The 17,673-nt window shown below is 46.7% G+C and overlaps 1 protein-coding gene across 4 annotated transcripts in view; it reads left to right on the forward strand.

Annotated features, from left to right (window-relative positions):
* Positions 1–17,673, forward strand: part of LOC145358360 (retinoic acid receptor RXR-alpha-A) — an 87,165-nt gene that overhangs the window by 54,492 nt on the left and 15,000 nt on the right. For 3 of the 4 annotated variants that reach the window (XM_080212318.1, XM_080212319.1, XM_080212320.1), the window contains exons 3-4: positions 6,922–7,072; positions 7,464–7,664. In XM_080212318.1, coding sequence (XP_080068444.1) covers positions 6,922–7,072; positions 7,464–7,664 — 352 coding nt within the window. The remainder of the gene's footprint in view (positions 1–6,921; positions 7,073–7,463; positions 7,665–17,673) is intronic. The other variant, XM_080212322.1, reaches the window with a different exon arrangement.

Genomic DNA, 17,673 nt, shown 5'->3' on the forward strand with positions numbered 1-17,673 from the left:
GCAACAATAATGTGTGCCAGGGAACTGAGTCCCATCATCCACAGCTTTACTCACAATGGCAGCCATCACCTCCATGCCTGCAACACGACCAGAGCTTAAGCCCACTCACCAGCTAAACCGCCATCACGAACAAGGCCCCATTCCAGCTACCTCTTTATTGATCAAACCTTGATTTTCCTGATTTTGTTCAGCTCCCCATCACCCCAACTTGATGAGGATCTTCCAGGAATGTAGCACAAGAGTATACACGCCAGGATTCAGTAATTATGGGTTGTGATTCAGGATAAATAAAAGGATTAGAAGATGAGTAATGTCAGAGCTCACAAAAACACAGCTATTCCCACGCCTGCATCATGTGACCCCCATATACCTTTTTTTAACCACTTTATCAACTTGCTTTCTTTATTGATCTGTATCTGGCATCAAGGTCTCACTGAACCAAAACATTTTAATAAATTGCACAGTTTTAAATAAAGTCCAGAGAAAATGCAGAAGAATCTCAGAAACTGAAACAGTGATAATTTGAAAACTTGGATCAGTGTCAGAGATAGAACTGACAATCCTAGCTAAAAAGATCGAGTTACCAACTGGGTGTGACACTCATGACCCAGAATTGAGAAGCTGACGATAGTCCAATTGCAACAGCCAGTCTTAGTGTTCGGTGTAAGAAATCAGTTACAGACAACAATCTGCTCTGAGTATTAACTATAGAGGAAGTGTTACTGAGCAAAAACCACACTCAAAATACAACTCTAAATAGACCATTTCCACATTTCAGCCTTGGATAAAATCCAAAACCGCCAAATCTAATCTCCTGTTCACATCCTCAGACCAGATTCCTGGTTTGAGATGTGCCACGTAACAACTAATTTTAAGTTTATTGATTAGTGTCACAAGTATGTGACTGCAATGAAGTTACTGTGACAATCCCTTATCTCTGACAATTGGAAGTCTAGCAATCTCCCCATGATTTCAACAGTTTCATGCCTAAGTCCATTGAAAGCATCAGAATAATAGAAGGGTAGTGAAAGGAGGAGTTGGGTTGTTCAGAGTCCAAAAAGGGGATCTACGCATGGAGGCAGAGCTGTCATATGAAATAAATGCTTTGCATTTCTCTTCACCCAAGAAACAGGATGCCACCTGGGGCATGGTGAAAAAGAAGGCAATTCAGACATAAAAAGGTTTGAAATTGATAAGGAGGAGGTTTTAGATAAACTATTTGTGTTGGAATGATGCGGGAGAGCCCAGAAATAGAAGGTGCAGTTTAAAAACAAGGGGTCTCCCATTTAAGATGGAGATGAGGGATGCTGGTCTCCAGAAAGCAATGGAAGCAGGGTGGTGAAGATTTTTAAGCTAAAGGTAGATAGATTCTTGACTAAAGAGGGAGTTAAAGGGCTCAGTGAGAATGTGGAGTTAAGGCTCCGTTCAAATCCATCATGATCTTATTGAATGGTGGAATAGCCTGAGAGGCCAAATAGGCGACTCATCTCCTAGTTCATGCGTTTGTATGCAAACTTGGTAAGGCATCAGGACCGGGTGAGAGGCACCCAATGACACTGAGGAAAATAAGAGTGGAAATTGCAGTGTCACTGGCCATAATTTCCTTAGACTCGAGAGTGATATCAGAGGGCTAGAGAATTATAAACATTGCACACTTGTCCAAAAAGGATGTAACAATAAGCCAACGACAACAGGCCAATCAGTTTAATTTCTGTGTTGGGGAAACTTCTAGAAACAGTAATTTGGGACAAAATTAATAGTCACATGGATGTGGATTAATTAAGTAAAGCCATAATGGCTTTCCTGAGGGAAAATCATCTTAAACTAACTTGCTGGAGTTTTTGAAGATGTAACAGGGAAGGTTGATAAGGGTAATGCTGTTGTTGTGGTGTACAGAGACTTCCAAAAAGCATGTGTTACAGTGCCATACAATGGATTTATGAGAAAAGATATAGCTCAGAATAAAAGGGCCAGTAGCAACATGGATATAAAATTGGGTGACAGGAAGCAGAATGGTGATTGGATGTTTCTTACGCTGGAGGAACATTTGAAATGGAGTTCTAGAATCATAGAATTGTATAGTGTAGACCAGGCCCATCGAGTCTGCATTGGCATGCAAGAAACACCTGAAATCCCACCTAATCCAATCTGCCAGCACTTGGTCCATAGCCCCGAATGTTATAATGTGCCTGGTGCTCACCCGGATACTTTTTAAAGGATGGGAGGCATCCCGCCTCCACTATCCTCCTGAGCAGCACATTCTAGACCCTCACCACCGTCCTCCAGGTTTTCCTCACATCCCCCCCCAAACCTCCTGCCCCTCACCTTGAACCTATGTCCCCTGTGACTGAGCCTCCAGCTAAGGGAACAGCTGCTCTTTATTCACTCTGTCCATGTCTCTCATAATCTTGAACACCTCGATCAGGTCGCCTCTCAGTCTTCTCTGCTCCAATGAAACAACCCAAGCCTATCCAACCTCTCTTCATAACTTAAATGTTCCATCCCAGACAGCATCCTGGTGAATCTCCTGTGCACCCCCTCCAGTGCAATCACATCCTTCCGATAATGCGGTGACCAGAACTGCACACACTGCTCCAGCTGTGACCTCACCAAAGTTCTATACAACTCCAAATGACTTGCCTGCATTTGTAAGTTGAGCATTGATTGACAAAGGCAAGTGTTCCATATGCCTTTTTCACCACCCTATAACATGCCCATCTGCTTTCAGAGATCTGTGGACAAACACACCAAGGTCCCTCTGTTCCACAGAACTTCCTGGTGTCCTACAATTCATTGAATACTTCCTTGTCAAATTACACCTTCCAAAGTGTATCACCTCACACTTTTCAGGGTTAAATTCCATCTGTCATTTATCTGCCTATTTGACCATTCTGTCTATATCTTCCTGTAGCCCAAGATACGCCACCTCACTGTTCCCCACCCGGCCAGTCTTTGTGTCATCCACAAACTTACTGACCCTACTCCCCACATAGTCACCAATGTCATTTATACAAATGATGAATAATAGGGGGCCCAACACAGATCCTTGTGGAAAGCCATTGGACACTGGCTTCCAGTCACTAAAGCAGCTTCTCTCATCATCCTCTGTCTCCCACAACTGAGCCAATTTTGAATCCACTTTATCAAATTATCTTGTATCCCATGTACATTTACCTTCTTTACAAGACTCCCATGTGGGACCTTGTCAAAAGCTTTTCTGAAATCCATATAAACTACATCGATTGCACTCCCCTCATCTACACACCTGGTTGCCTCCTCAAAAAATTCAGTTGTATTTGTCAGGCATGACCTCCCTGTGACAAAGCCCTGCTGACTATCCCTGATCAAGCTTTGCCTCTCCCAAGTGGAAATAGAGTTCCCAGGGGTTAATGATGGGATCCTTGCTTTTCCTGATATAAGACCATAAGATGTAGGAACAGAATTGGGCCATTCAGCCCATCAAGTCTGCTCTGCCTTTCAATCAAGGCTGATGTGATTCTCAGCCCCATTCTCCTGCCTTCTCCCCATAACCCTTGATCCCCTTATTGATCAAGAACCTATCTACCTCTGTCTTAAAGACACTCAGTGACCTGGCCTCCACAGCCTTCTGTGGCATATACATGAATGTCCAAGACCTCGACAAAATTTCAGAGTTTGTGGATTGTTATGATGGCCATGCGGGATCTTATTGCAGGCTTCAGTTTTTATTATTCATCCGTGGGACATGGATGTCGCTGACTGGCCAGCATTTATTGCCCATCCTTAGTTGCTCTTGGAGGGCAGATGAGAATCAACCACATTGCTGTGGCTCTGGAATCATATGTAGGCCAGACCAGGTAAGGACATTAGCGAACCGGATGGGTTTTTCTAACAATAGACAATGGTTTCGTAGTTATCAGTAGATTCTTAATTCCAGATAATTTTTATTGAATTTAGATTCCATTATCTGCCGTGGCAGGATTCAAACCCGGGTCCTCAGAACGTTAGCTGAGTTTCTGGATTAATAACGATAATACCATAGAACCCTACAGTGCAGAAAGAGGCCCTTTGGCCCATCGAGTCTGCACCGAACACCATCCCACCCAGGCCCTACATATTTTACCCACTAATCCCTCTAAGCTCCGCTACCCCGGACGCTAAGGGGCAATTTCTTAGCATAGCCAATCAACCTAACCGTCACATCTTTGGACTGGGAGGAAACCGGAGTACCCAGAGGAAACCCACACAGACATGAGGAGAATGTGCAAACTCCACACAGACAACGACCTGAGCCGAGAATCGAACCCAGGACCCTGGAGCTGTTAAGCAGCAGTGCTAACCACTGTGCTATCACTCGGCCATCGCCTCCCCAATAGAATAGGAGGTTCCCTATTTGGCGAGTGGATGCTTGCCCAAGAGGGAAGGAGCTGCAGTGGGTTTAAAACCAGCTGGTTCACTCGGGCTGGCAGTCGATAGACTTTGGGGCTGACAGTAAACGCACAAGAATGGCTCCAGGGATGAGGAATGTCAGTAATGAGGTTAAATTTTGGGTTTATTTATTAATGTCACCAGTAGGGCTCACAGCACTGCAATGAAGCTACTGTGAAAATAAGGATAGATTGAAGAAGCTGGGGACTGTTTTCCTTGGAGAAAAGAAGGCTGATAGGAGATTTGATAGATGTATTCAAGATCACGGGGGGTCTGCACAGAGTAAATAGGGAGCAGCAGTTCCCATTTGTGAACAGATCAGCCAGGATTTTATTGAATGGGATAGTAGGCCTAAAGGGCCGAATGTCCTACCCGTTCTATTTTATATGTTTGAAAGGATTGAGCACACGTTTATAATAATTAGCAAAAGAAGCAATTGTGATATGAGGAGAAATGGTTTTACTCAGCGAGTGGTTCAGGTCTGGAATTCAGGTTCAATCAAGGCGTTCACAAGGGAATTAGATAGTTATTTGAAATGGAAGAATTGTACCGAATTACAGAGAGACAGCAGGAGAATGGCAGCATGTGAATTGCTCATTTGGAGAGCTAGTGCAGACAGGATGGGCCAGATGGTGGTCTCCTGTATCCTAATAACTCTGCGATTCTGAGAGCTTTCACTTCATGAACATTCAGAGCAGGGAAAGGGATGAGGAATTCACCAAGGCTGCATCTGACCTGGAGCCATCACATCATGGAGGCTGGATCTTCTATAACACTGCTCAAATCCTGATGCCTTACACAGACATACTGCCTGCAGAATGTACTGCAAAGTCAGAGTTCCTTGATCACAATCCCCCGGAGCCTTTGCACTGACAAATACTCAGGATGACTGAATCAACAGTCTGGTTTCCATTTTATGAAAAGGCAGATTTCCTACTATGATTCCATAATTGTATCAGAAAACCCTTCAGAAAAGACTGAACAGAATAAAGCTCCCTCTATACCATCCCCATCAAACTCTGTCAGGACAGAAACAGCAAGGGGTTTGATACAGAGTAAAGCTCCCTCTACACTGTCCCCATCAAACACTCCCAGGACAGGTACAGCACGGGGTGAGATACAGAGTAAAGCTCCCTCTACACTGTCCCCATCAAACACTCCCAGGACAGGTACAGCACGGGGTTAGATACAGAGTAAAGCTCCGTCAACACTGTCCCCCATCGAACACTCCCAGGACAGGTACAGCACGGGGTTAGTTGTGAAGTTGCCATTATACAGAGTTGGGGTTGGGGGTACTGGTGAAGGAATATTGTGCACAGCCTTGGGCTTTCACATGGAGAACGGCACACACTCCTGAACAACTGCCTGAACTGTTATTGAAGGAGTGGAAATGAATTGAGCAGTTTTACTGTGTGTAATACCTGTCGGGGTTTGATGTCATGACACGGTTATGTAATGGAATCTATTGAGCTGCTGGCTGACACAATGGACTCAGTCTCTTGTGAGGGTGCTGCTGAGACTGTGAGCTTGTGCTGTACAGAGCTTGTGAATTCCATACTTTTTCTTTAATGCTGCAATCACCAAAGTTGGAACTTGTTCTTTTTGCTGTTGGGTAAATTGTCCCAAGGCACAGCCCCAACACAAAGGGCTTCCATTTCCTGAAACCAGCCGGTGATTGAGTTACTGCGTTTGTCTCTGTTCCAAAGTTCGAGGGGTAGTGGGGTGAGGGAGCTCCGCCAGGCTTCCAGCTCCTGATCGCTATCCAATAACAGACTCCTGCTTGTCTGTCTCTCTGAACTTGAGGTCTATGATGGAAAAGTCATCCAACTCTCTATCTCTCTCTCTCTCACACCCACTCGCACACACTCACCCACCCACTCGCTCACTCTCTCACTCACTCTCACACACACATACTCTCTCGCTCACTCTTTCACACTCCTTTCTCACATACTCTCACACTCGTCCCCTCTCTCTCTCTCTCTCTCTCACACCCTCTCTCCCTGTCACTCACTCTCACACTCACTCCCTCATGCACCCCCTCCCACACTCCCTCGCCCCCTGCCTCCCTCGCCCCCTGTCTCCCTCGCCCCCTGTCTCCCTCGCCCCCTGTCTCTCACTGTGAGGGTTTCCTTGAGCGCTCTTCCCAGTGACAGTCAGCACTTCCGGGTGTTTTGGGCTGTTCTGGGAGAAAACAGGAGATGGAATCAATGTGCATTTCCACAGCAGCACACTGAGGAAACTGGGAGCACTGACGCCTCCCAATCCCCCCAATGTCAGGAGGAGTCCAAATTGCCGCTGTTAACCCTTTCATGTTGGTGCTCATTCGTCCTCACTGGGTGCTGTGTGTGGGCTTGTTTCTCCTAGTGGGTGGCATAATACAACCAGCTTGCCCCGGTTTATGCTGAGTACCCAGAGTAGCTTATAATGTGTATGGCTGGGGTGTAGGGAGGGTGCAGAATAGGCAGTGTACAGAATGTCAGGCAGTTTCTGATTTCACCCTTTCTTGTATTGCAGATTAACTCGTCCATGAATTCAGTCAGCAGCACCGAGGATGTGAAACCACCTTTGGGAATTAACGGTGTGCTAAAAATGTCGCCACATTCCTCAAACTGTCCACTTTCCCTCACCAAACACATCTGTGCCATTTGTGGGGACAGGTCTTCAGGTATGTATGTCTTAGTGCTCTCTGCGCTGTTCCACTGCTGAGTACCATCGTTACGTCAGTGCATTCATTACCAGTTCATGAAACTCGTTTCAACCTGAGCAAGGTCTCCCTATTCCTGTAGTGAGAGAGTTTCTCTGTTGTCCCCCGGGGCAGTACAGAACCTCTGTACCATGTGGGGAGGGGCAGTTAGGTAATGGGGATGATTTATGTCTCCAGGGCAGAGTGATGCCCCTGAGTGGAGTTGATTCCCCAGAGTAGTGTACGTTAGCCATCTCCTTTTCCCATTCCAATTCCTCTCCTTGTAGATGGGACTGAGTTTATATCGATGTTAACGTTGTGTAAGCACCCACCTACAAGATGACAATTTTACAATCTGTTTCCCTCCCTACAGGCAAACATTACGGTGTTTACAGCTGTGAAGGTTGTAAAGGGTTCTTCAAACGCACGGTGCGCAAAGACCTTACCTACACTTGTCGTGACAACAAGGACTGTATAATCGATAAGCGCCAACGTAATCGATGCCAGTACTGCCGCTACCAAAAGTGTCTTGCCATGGGGATGAAGCGGGAAGGTATGGGCGCAGACTTCAGAGGTGTGTCTAGTTAGGTTAAGGGATGTGTGCAGGGCTCGCTCTGCGGAGGCACTTGGTGACACAGCTTTATTACAGGATAATCCACACTGAAATCACAAACCCAGCCCCCAAGGCGCCAGCTCTCTATTGGTTTATTCCAATTCATTCCACTCTGCTCTGCACTCACTGCGAGTTCCTTGTTCAGGAAATGCTCATCTCAAGAGTTGAGTTATGCAGAAAACAAGATGGGCTTGGGGAAACTCAGTGGTTCCCTCATTGCTGTCAAAAACACGCTACTCCTTCAGTCAAGGAGGCCCACAATGTGAGGTTTACAGACTGACCATTTCACATGTGGACAGTTGGTATCTGAGCTCAGCTGGAATTATCCTTGCTTAAAGATTGGGAGCAGGAACCCTGTCTGATTCCCCCCTACCTCTTGCCTCTCTCTCCCTCTCTCTAACCCAGGGATCACTGGACAGTGATCAGGAACAGGAACCCTGACTGATTCCTCCCACCTCCCACCTCTCTCTCTCTCTCTCTCTCTAACCCAGGGATCGCTGGACAGTGATCAGGAACAGGAACCCTGAGTGATTTTGCGCCCCTCCCCCCACACACACCCTCATCTCTCTCTCTCATACTCACTTTTTAACCCAGGGGTCAGTAGACAGTGATAAGGAATAGGCAGCGTGGCTGATGTGCCCTCCCCTAACAGAGGAGCACTGAGAGTAGCTATGCCACTACTAACACTGCCCTGATTGAAATCAGTGAGGTTTCCCAGGGACTGGGAATGGAACCTCGGACATTGGTGAATGGGCCTTAATCCCATCCCTCGGGTAGGAGATTTATCCACTTAATCATCTGCTTGCTTTCTTTGTATTTAACATAAAGAATTTTCTTGGTTAATGTTGTCCTGCTGTTAAAGGAGGGCCTGGCCTGGCTTGATCCAAGCTGAGAGTCTGTTCTTGACCTTCATCCCCATCCAGTGTTCACAACAGAGCAAGTCACAGGAATGCACAGGAGCCCAGCATACTAATGGAGCCAATGTGCTGCTCATTTTCCACGGGTCATTGCAGCTCTGTCTAAATTCTAAAGGATGCCCTATTGTACCCTGTCACTGTGCTCTCCACAGACAGTCTACCCCCCCACCCCCCCCCCACAGCCAGTAAAGGAGAAACACTCTCTGGTAATGTTTCCAAAGCTGACCTTTATCGGGATGAAAATCTCCTAGAACTCATAAAGGAAAATCCCCAGAGACTAGAGAAATGAAGGATTACTGAATGATGCAGTGTGACAGAAGGTTCATATGAAAGCGCCTGCTTTTTGGAGTGCAGGGGGTGGGGGAATCTCAGACTGGCACCCTCTCCTGCGTGTCCCCCGTGTGGTTTGCTGGCAGTGAACTCATTCAGTAATGCAGCTGCTGTTACCATGGCTGATGCACAGGCAATGCTCTGGTACAGATACAGAGGTGTCACTGTTAAAGGTGATCACTGAGATTGTATTTAATCATAATCCATTCCACATCTCCTGCTGTGGATTGAAGTTTTTTTTTAAGGATGTGTCTTTATAACCTGATTGACTGATTATTAACCCTTTGATTTCTGGTAACACACTTATAACAAAAAGAGGTGATTATGGATTTAATTCTGGTCCAAAAGGCCATTGTCCAGTTTTGTGCTTGCCTGTCACTGCTAAATATAAATGATTAGAACTACTTTCAGTCTCTGAACAGCCTCGTCTTCCCAAAGCAGCTGCCACTGGACACCCTGCACTATCCTCTATCTCTGCACTGTACAATGTCACATCACCAATAAGAAATTGGGCCCATTAAGTCTGTGAATTACAGAATCTTCCAGTGAAAAAGGAGGCCATTTGGCCTCTTGTGTCTGTGCTAGTTCTATGAAAGTATCGTCCAACTTAGTGTCATGTTCCAGCCTTTTCCCTGTAGGATTAATTCTCCTTGAGCACATGTGGAGTCTGATTTTTCCATTCTTTCAGGTGGTACATTCCAGATCATAACATGTCTCTGGTCCTTCTGTCAATTATTTTAATTCCATGGCTTTGTATTGTCAGCGAGTGTGCCAGAGGAAATTGAGCAAGATGGGAAAAGCTGTCAACAGATTTCCTGAACACCTCGATTAAATCTCTGTTTCACATTTTCTGCTTTATGATGAACAATCCCAGATTCTTCAATTCCCTCAACAGAACTGAATTTCTTCATTGCTGGAAGGGACCCTCAGTCAGTTTAAATGCAGTGGCGGGAATGATTTTAGAAACTAATCTGGGACAAAAATAATAATCACTTGGAAAATTGTGGGTTTATCATATAAAGCTGGCACAGATTTGTTAGGACAAAATGAACAAAGAACAAAAACAGCCCAGGAAACAGGCCCTTCGGCCCAACGAGCCCGCGCCGCCATTTTAACACTACCAGTCCCCCCTCCACCCATGACCCTTATCTATTGTTTATGGCATTCCACATTGAGGGAAACTAATTTAGGGACAATTTATTATCTCCAATCAGCCTAATAGCACATCTTTGGGGTGTGGGAGGAAACCGGAGCACCCGGAGAAAACCCACACAAGCACGGGGAGAATGCGCAAACTCCCACAGACACCGGCCCAAATCCATGTGTCTGCACAGCAAACAGTGATAGCCACTGAGCTGTCGTCTGCCCAGTATCTGGTCCAGTTTAAGCACACACTAACGACATGAAGCACTAGGCTATTCTCGAACATTCAAGAGCAGCCCCAGTACGACCCACCGCGTGTATGCCCCTCATTGGACAACAAGGTGGACCGACTTAAAACTGTGAATTAAAAGAAAAAAACATTAGTATGATTCCACATCCTTATACATTACCAGGGATGTCCCAATGCTAATGAACCTTATTTAAAACAATCTCCTATATCCCCCCATCTCCAACCCACTCATGTGCCTGTCTAAGTTACTCTTAAACAACTCCAGCGTGCCTGCCTCCACCACCTTACTTGGCAGAGCATTCCATACCCCTACTACCCTCTGTGAAAAACCTCCCTCTAATATCTGTGTTATACCTCTCCCCCCTCACCCCAAGCCCGTGGCCCCTCGTACTGTGTGTCTCTAACATAGGAAATAGCTTACCTCTGTTTACTCTATCTATACCCTTCATAATCTTATATACCTCTATTAGATCCCCCCTCAGTCGCCGTCTTTCAAGGGAAAACAGCCCCAATTTGCTCAACCTTTCCTCAAAACCCAGTCCTTCCATACCAGGCAACATCCTGGTAAACCTCCTCTGCACTCTGTCCAGAGTCTCCACGTCCTTCCGGCATTAAGGCGACCAGAACTGGACGCAGTACTCTAAATGCGGCCTAACCAACGTTCTGTACAACTGCAACATTAGACTCCAGCTCTTGTACTCTATACCCCTTCCTATAAAGGCTAACATAAGAACATAAGAACATAAGAAATAGGAGCAGGAGTAGGCCATCTGGCCCTTCGAGCCTGCCCCGCCATTCAATAAGATCATGGCTGATCTGTCGTGGCTCAGTTCCACTTTCCCGCCCTCTCCCCATAACCCTTAATCCCCTCTCTTATCAAAAACCCATCAACCCGCTTCTTAAAAATATTTAGCGAGGCAGCCTCCACCACTTCAACGGGCAGAGAATTCCAGAGATTCACCACCCTTTGAGTGAAGAAGTTCCTCCTCAACTCCGTTCTGAACCGCCCCCCCTTTATCTTGAGGCTGTGCCCCCTAGTCCTACTGTCTTTTTTGAGCGGGAAGAGTCTTTCCACCTCTATCCTATCCATCCCATTCATCATCTTATACGTCTCAATGAGATCTCCCCTCATTCTTCTAAACTCTAACGAGTACAAGCCTAGTTTATTCAGCCTCTCCTCATAGCTCAACCCCCTCAACTCCGGTATCAGCCTAGTAAACCTCCTCTGCACTCCCTCCAAGGCCAAAATATCCTTGCGCAGGTGCGGCGCCCAAAACTGCACACAGTACTCCAGCTGCGGCCTCACCAATGCTAACATACCATAGGCTTTCTTCATAACCTTCTCCACTTGTACTGCCACTTTCAAAGACTTGTGCACTTGCACCCCCAGGTCCTGCTGCATTTCTATACTCTTTATAGGAGGACTGGTTGTCAAATAGGAGGCAGACAGTGGGGGTCAATGGGTGCTATTCGGATTGGCGGTTGGTGACTAGTGGGGTGCCCCAGGGGTCGGTGCTGGGGCCTCAGCTATTTACCATTTATATAGATGATCTGGAGGAGGGAACCGAGTGCAGGGTGTCGAAATTTGCTGATGACACCAAGATTGGGGGAAAGGCAAATTGTGCGGAGGGTGTGGAGAGTCTGCAGAAGGATCTAGATAGGCTGGGCGAATGGGCCAGGAAATGGCAAATGGAATTTAATGTTGGCAAGTGTGAGGTGGTCCACTTTGGTAGGATGAATGGTAGGAAGGACTATTACTTACGTGGCGAAAAACTGCAGCAGGCGACGGTGCAGAGGGACCTCGGGGTCCTTGTGCATGAGTCGCAAAAACCCAGCTTGCAGGTGCAGCAGGTGGTCAGGAAGGCGAATGGGATGCTGGCCTTCATAGCGAGGGGGATTGAATATAAAAGTAGGGAGGTCTTGCTGCAGCTGTATAGGGCATTGGTGAGGCCGCAGCTGGAGTACTGTGTGCAGTTTTGGGCGCCGCACCTGCGCAAGGATATTTTGGCCCTGGAGGGAGTGCAGAGGAGGTTTACTAGGCTGATACCGGAGTTGAGGGGATTGAGCTATGAGGAGAGGCTGAATAAACTAGGCTTGTACTCGTTAGAGTTTAGAAGAATGAGGGGAGATCTCATTGAGACGTATAAGATGATGAATGGGATGGATAGGATAGAGGTGGAGAGACTCTTCCCGCTCAAAAAAGACAGTAGGACTAGGGGGCACAGCCTCAAGATAAAGGGGAGGCGGTTTAGAACGGAGTTGAGGAGGAACTTCTTCACTCAAAGGGTGGTGAATCTCTGGAATTCTCTGCCCGTTGAAGTGGTGGAGGCTGCCTCGCTAAATATTTTTAAGAAGCGGGTTGATGGGTTCTTGATAAGAGAGGGGATTAAGGGTTATGGGGAGAGGGCGGGAAGGTGGAACTGAGCCACAACAGATCAGCCATGATCTTATTGAATGGCGGGGCAGGCTCGAAGGGCTAGATGGCCTACTCCTGCTCCTATTTCTTATGTTCTTATGTTCTTACCCTTTATCATATAACTCCCCCCTACATTATTCCAGCCAAAATGCATCACCTCACATTTATCCGGATTAAACTCCATTTGCCATATATCTGCCCAATCAACCAGCCTATCTATATCCCATTGTATTGCCTGACACTGCTTCTCACTGCCCGCCAATCCAGCCATCTTAGTGTCATCAGCAAATTTGCTGATCACACCACTTACTCCCTCTTCCAAGTCATTTATATACACTACAAAGAGAAGAGGTCCCAGTACTGAGCCCTGTGGCACACCACTAGTGACAGACCTCCAGCTAGAAAAGGACCCTTCCACTACTACTCTCTGTCTCCTCTTTGCAAGCCAGTTCTCAACCCATCCAGATACCTGGCCTTGTATCCCATGAGCCTTAATCTTTTCTACCAACCTACCATGAGGGACTTTGTCAAACGCCTTACTGAAATCCATATAGACAACATCAACGGCTCGTCCTTCGTCGACCGTTTTTGTCACCTTCTCAAAAAATTCTACCAGGTTCGTACGGCAAGACTTCCCCTTTACAAAGCCATGCTGCGTATCCTTAATCAGATCGCAACGCTCTAAGTGCTCATACGTCCTATCCCTAAGAATCCTCTCCATCAACTTGCCTACCACTGACGTTAAACTCACCAGCCTATAGTTACCAGGGTTATCCCTCCTACCCTTTTTAAACAACGGTACCACGTTCGCTATCCTCCAGTCCTCTGGGACCTCACCTGTGTCCAAAGAAGAGACAAAGATTTGCGTCAGAGGCCCAGCAATTTCATCTCTCGCCTCCCTAAGCAGCCTAGGATAAATGCCATCGGGCCCCGGAGATTTATCAGTTTTAATGCTACCTAAAAACCCTAACACTTCTTCCCTCATAATCAATAGTTCCTTCAATTGGTCTATAGCTCCCTCGAAGACTGTACCAGACATCAAGCCCCTCTCCTTTGTGAATACTGACGCAAAATATTCATTCAGGATCTCCCCCATTCCCTCGGACTCCAAGCACAATTCCCCTCCTCTGTCCCTGAGGGGACCGATTTTTCCCCTAGCCACCCTTTTGTTCCTAACATAGGAGTAAAATGCCTTTGGATTTTCCTTAATCCTACCTGCCAAAGCCATTTCATGCCCCCTTTTTGCCCTCCTAACTCCCCTTTTGAGATCCCTCCTACTCTCTCTGTATTCCTCCACCGCTCTTTCCGTTCCCAGTTGCTTAGACCTAACATACACCTCTCGTTTCTTCCTGACGAGGTCCTTAATATCTCTAGTAATCCACGGCTCTCTAATCCTACCTTTCCCAACCTTCCTCCTAACCGGCACATGCCTTTCCTGCACCCATTTCAGTTTTCCCTTGAAAGACTCCCACATGCCGAACGTGGACTTGCCCTCTAACCGCCTATCCCAGTCTGTATCCCTAAGCTCATGCCTAATCCGGCTGTATCTAGTCTTCCCCCAGTTTAGCACCCTCCCCTTAGGACGACACTCGCCTTTTTCCATTAGTATCCTAAAGTAGTCAGAGTTGTGGTCACTATTAGCCACATGTTCACCTACTGCAACCTCAACCACCTGACCCAGCTCATTGTTATGAACTAAATCCAGTATAGCCCCTTCTCTAGTCGGGCTATCTACATACTGCTCCAAGGACCCATCCAATACACATCTTACGAATTCCTCCCCGTCCGAACCCCCAGCTCTAGGCACCTTCCAATCCACCCCAGGGAGATTAAAATCTCCCACTACAACAACCCTGTTCTTCCTACACTTATCCAGAATGTCTTTACATATACCCTCTTCCACTGCCTGTGGGCTGTCGGGCGGTCTGTAGTACACCCCTAGCATAGTAATCGCTCCCTTCCTATTCCTCAACTCTACCCACAGAGACGCCATTCCTAACCCCTCTATATTATCCTCCCTCTGCACCGCTGTGATCTGCTCCCTAACTAACAGCGCCACTCCCCCTCCTCTTTTCGACCCTCCCCTGTCATGCCTAAAACACTTATTCCCAGGAAAATGTGTTTAACTAAAATGCTGAAGTGTTTTTGAATTGGGAATGGAGGGGGTTGATGAGGGGAATACTGTAGATGTTATGTATGTGACTTCCAAAACATATTTGCTAAAGTGTTACATTCCAGGCTTGTCAGTAAAATTGAAATTTCTGGAATAAAATGGCAGCAGTGGACGCAAATCTGGCTGAGAGAGCAGTGATGAATGGTTGTTTTTCGGGTTGGAGGAAGGTATACAGTTGGGTTCACCAGGCTCAGAACCTGGGCCGCAGCTTTCCTTCTTATATTTCGGTACTCCAGACTTGGGTACAGATGCCACAATTCCAAAATTTGCAGACGATACAAAACTTTGAAGTGTTGTGAACTGTGAGGAAGATAGTGGTGGACACAAAGAGGATACAGACAGGCTAGAAGAATGGGCAAACAAGTGGCAGATGATATTTAATATACAGAAGGGCAAAATGATGCATTTTAGTAGGAGGAATGTGGGGAGACAATATAAAGTAAAGAATACACAGGACTAGAAGTAGGAAGAGGCCATTCGGCCCTATGTGCCTGTTCCACCATTCACTTTCATCATGGCTGCTCATTGAATTCAATATCCTGATTCCCCCTTCCTCCCATATCCTTTGATCCCTTTAGCCCCTAGAGCTATTATCTAATTTCTTTTTGAAATCAGACAACGTTTTAGCCTCAGCTACATTCTGTGGGAGTGAATTCTACATATTCACCACCCTCTGGATGAAGAAATTTCTCCTCGCCTCAGTTCTAAAAGGTTTACCCCTTATCCTCAAACTATGATCCATAGTTCTAGACTCCCCCACAATTGGGAACATTCTTTCTGAATCTACCCTGTCTAAACCTGTTAGAATTTTATAAGTTTCTATGAAATCCCTTCTCACTCCTCTAAACTCCAGTGAATATAATCCTAACCAACTTAGTCTCTCCTCATATGACAGACCTGCCATCCCAGGAATCAGCCTGGTAAACCTTCACTGTGCTCCCTCTATAGCAAGGACATCCTTCCTCAGATAGGGAGACCAAAACTGTACACAATACTCCAGGTGTGTCTTGACAACACTCTAGGCTAGGTAAATACAGGCTTGGCATACAAAAGCAAGAAAGTTATGATGAACTTTTGTAAAACGTTGGTTTGGCCTCACTGAAGTATTGTGTCAAATTCTGGGCAAATACTTTGGGACGGCTTTAGAGAAGGTGCAGGAAAGATTAATGAGAAAGGTTCTGGGGATGAGGGGCTTTGTTATGTGAATCGATTGGAGACATTGGGATTTTCCGTCTGAAAGAAGAGAAGGTTGAGAGGAGATTTGATAAGGTGTTTAAAATCAAGAGGATTTAGACAGATATGGAGAAATTATTCCCATTGGCTGAGGGATTGAGAAGATACCATTATAAGGTACATGGTCACACTAAAAGGAACACGAGGAAATCCTTTCACACATGGAGTGATTGGGATCTGGAATGCACTGCCTGACAGAGTGCTGGAGGCTGGTTCAGTTGTGGTTTTCGATGAATAAGCAGCTAAAGAGAGAAATGACAGTGAGAGTCTGTGCCTCGGAAAATACAAGGGGAAATTGTAGAAATCAGTGTTCTGGTAACTGCGTCTGGAATGGGGTTGGGGAGGGCAGGATGTAGAAACTGAAAGGCGATTGGTTACAGAGGTAGCACCGGGAAAGAGGGTGGAATTCCCAGATTGGCTAAAATTAGTCAAGATCGTGTAACAGGTGGATATTTTAGAATCATAGAATCCCTACAGAGCAGAAAGAAGCCTTTTAATTGAGATTAATTTGCAAAATTGAGTAATTAAAGAGCCGTGTAAAGAAAATAATCCATTATTCCGATCCGAATGTTGTATTCCTTGGGGAATCAATCCATTTTTAACTAGAGAACAATATTATTCGCCTTATAACAGCCAAAGATACAACATACAGAGGGTTTCGTGTAGGAGATATTGTGGGGTAGTGGGGGTGGTGGAGGCTCAGATGGGGCTGTGTGGGAAAGGGGGCTCAGGGGGGCAGTGTAGGGAGGGGGGCTTGAGGGGGCACTTGAGTGGACAGTGGAAGGGAGGGGCGGTCAGAGGGGGCATTGTAGGGGGAGGTGGGCTCAGCAAGGCAGTGTGGGGGAGAGTGGGCTCGGGAGAGCAGAGGCCTTGTGAAGAGATGCTATTAGATGCTGAGCAAGGGGATGGCAGGGTGGCACAATGGATATCACTGCTGCCTCACAGCACCTGGGTTCGATTCCCGGCTTCTGTGATTGTGTGGAGTCTGCACGTTCTCCCTACGTCTGCGTGGGTTTCCTTCAAATGCTCTGGCTTCCTCCCACAGTCCAAAGATGTGTGTGTTAGGTTGATTGACCATGCTAAATTGACCCTAGTGTCTGGGGGATTAGTCGGGTAAATGTGTGGGGTTATGGGGATTGACCCCGGGTGGGATTGTGGTTAGTGCAAACTCGATGGGCAGAATGGCCTCCTCCTGCACTGTTGGATTCTCTGATTCTAGGAGTGAGCTGCAGTGATAATGTTTGTGTGGAGCTTGGTGAATATACAGGCTGTCGACACTTCGGCCTGAAGCAGTTTCCTGTGTCACGCTGTCCTGTGCCAACCAGCACGTACCGACAATCAAGACAGGAAACCAGGCGACAGTCAGCAGGGGAGCAGGGGGTGGGGCTGGCAGGGAGGCAGAGGGTGGGGGGGCGGGGGGGGGGGGGTGGTGCAGAACCCCCAGCGGAGATGTCAATAACCCTGCTACAATCAGAGATCCCTGGCAGCAATGCGGTGATGCAAAGTGT

Source organism: Carcharhinus amblyrhynchos, chromosome 25, assembly GCF_965287045.1.
Source record: "Carcharhinus amblyrhynchos chromosome 25, sCarAmb.v2.hapA, whole genome shotgun sequence".
NCBI lineage: Eukaryota > Metazoa > Chordata > Chondrichthyes > Carcharhiniformes > Carcharhinidae > Carcharhinus > Carcharhinus amblyrhynchos.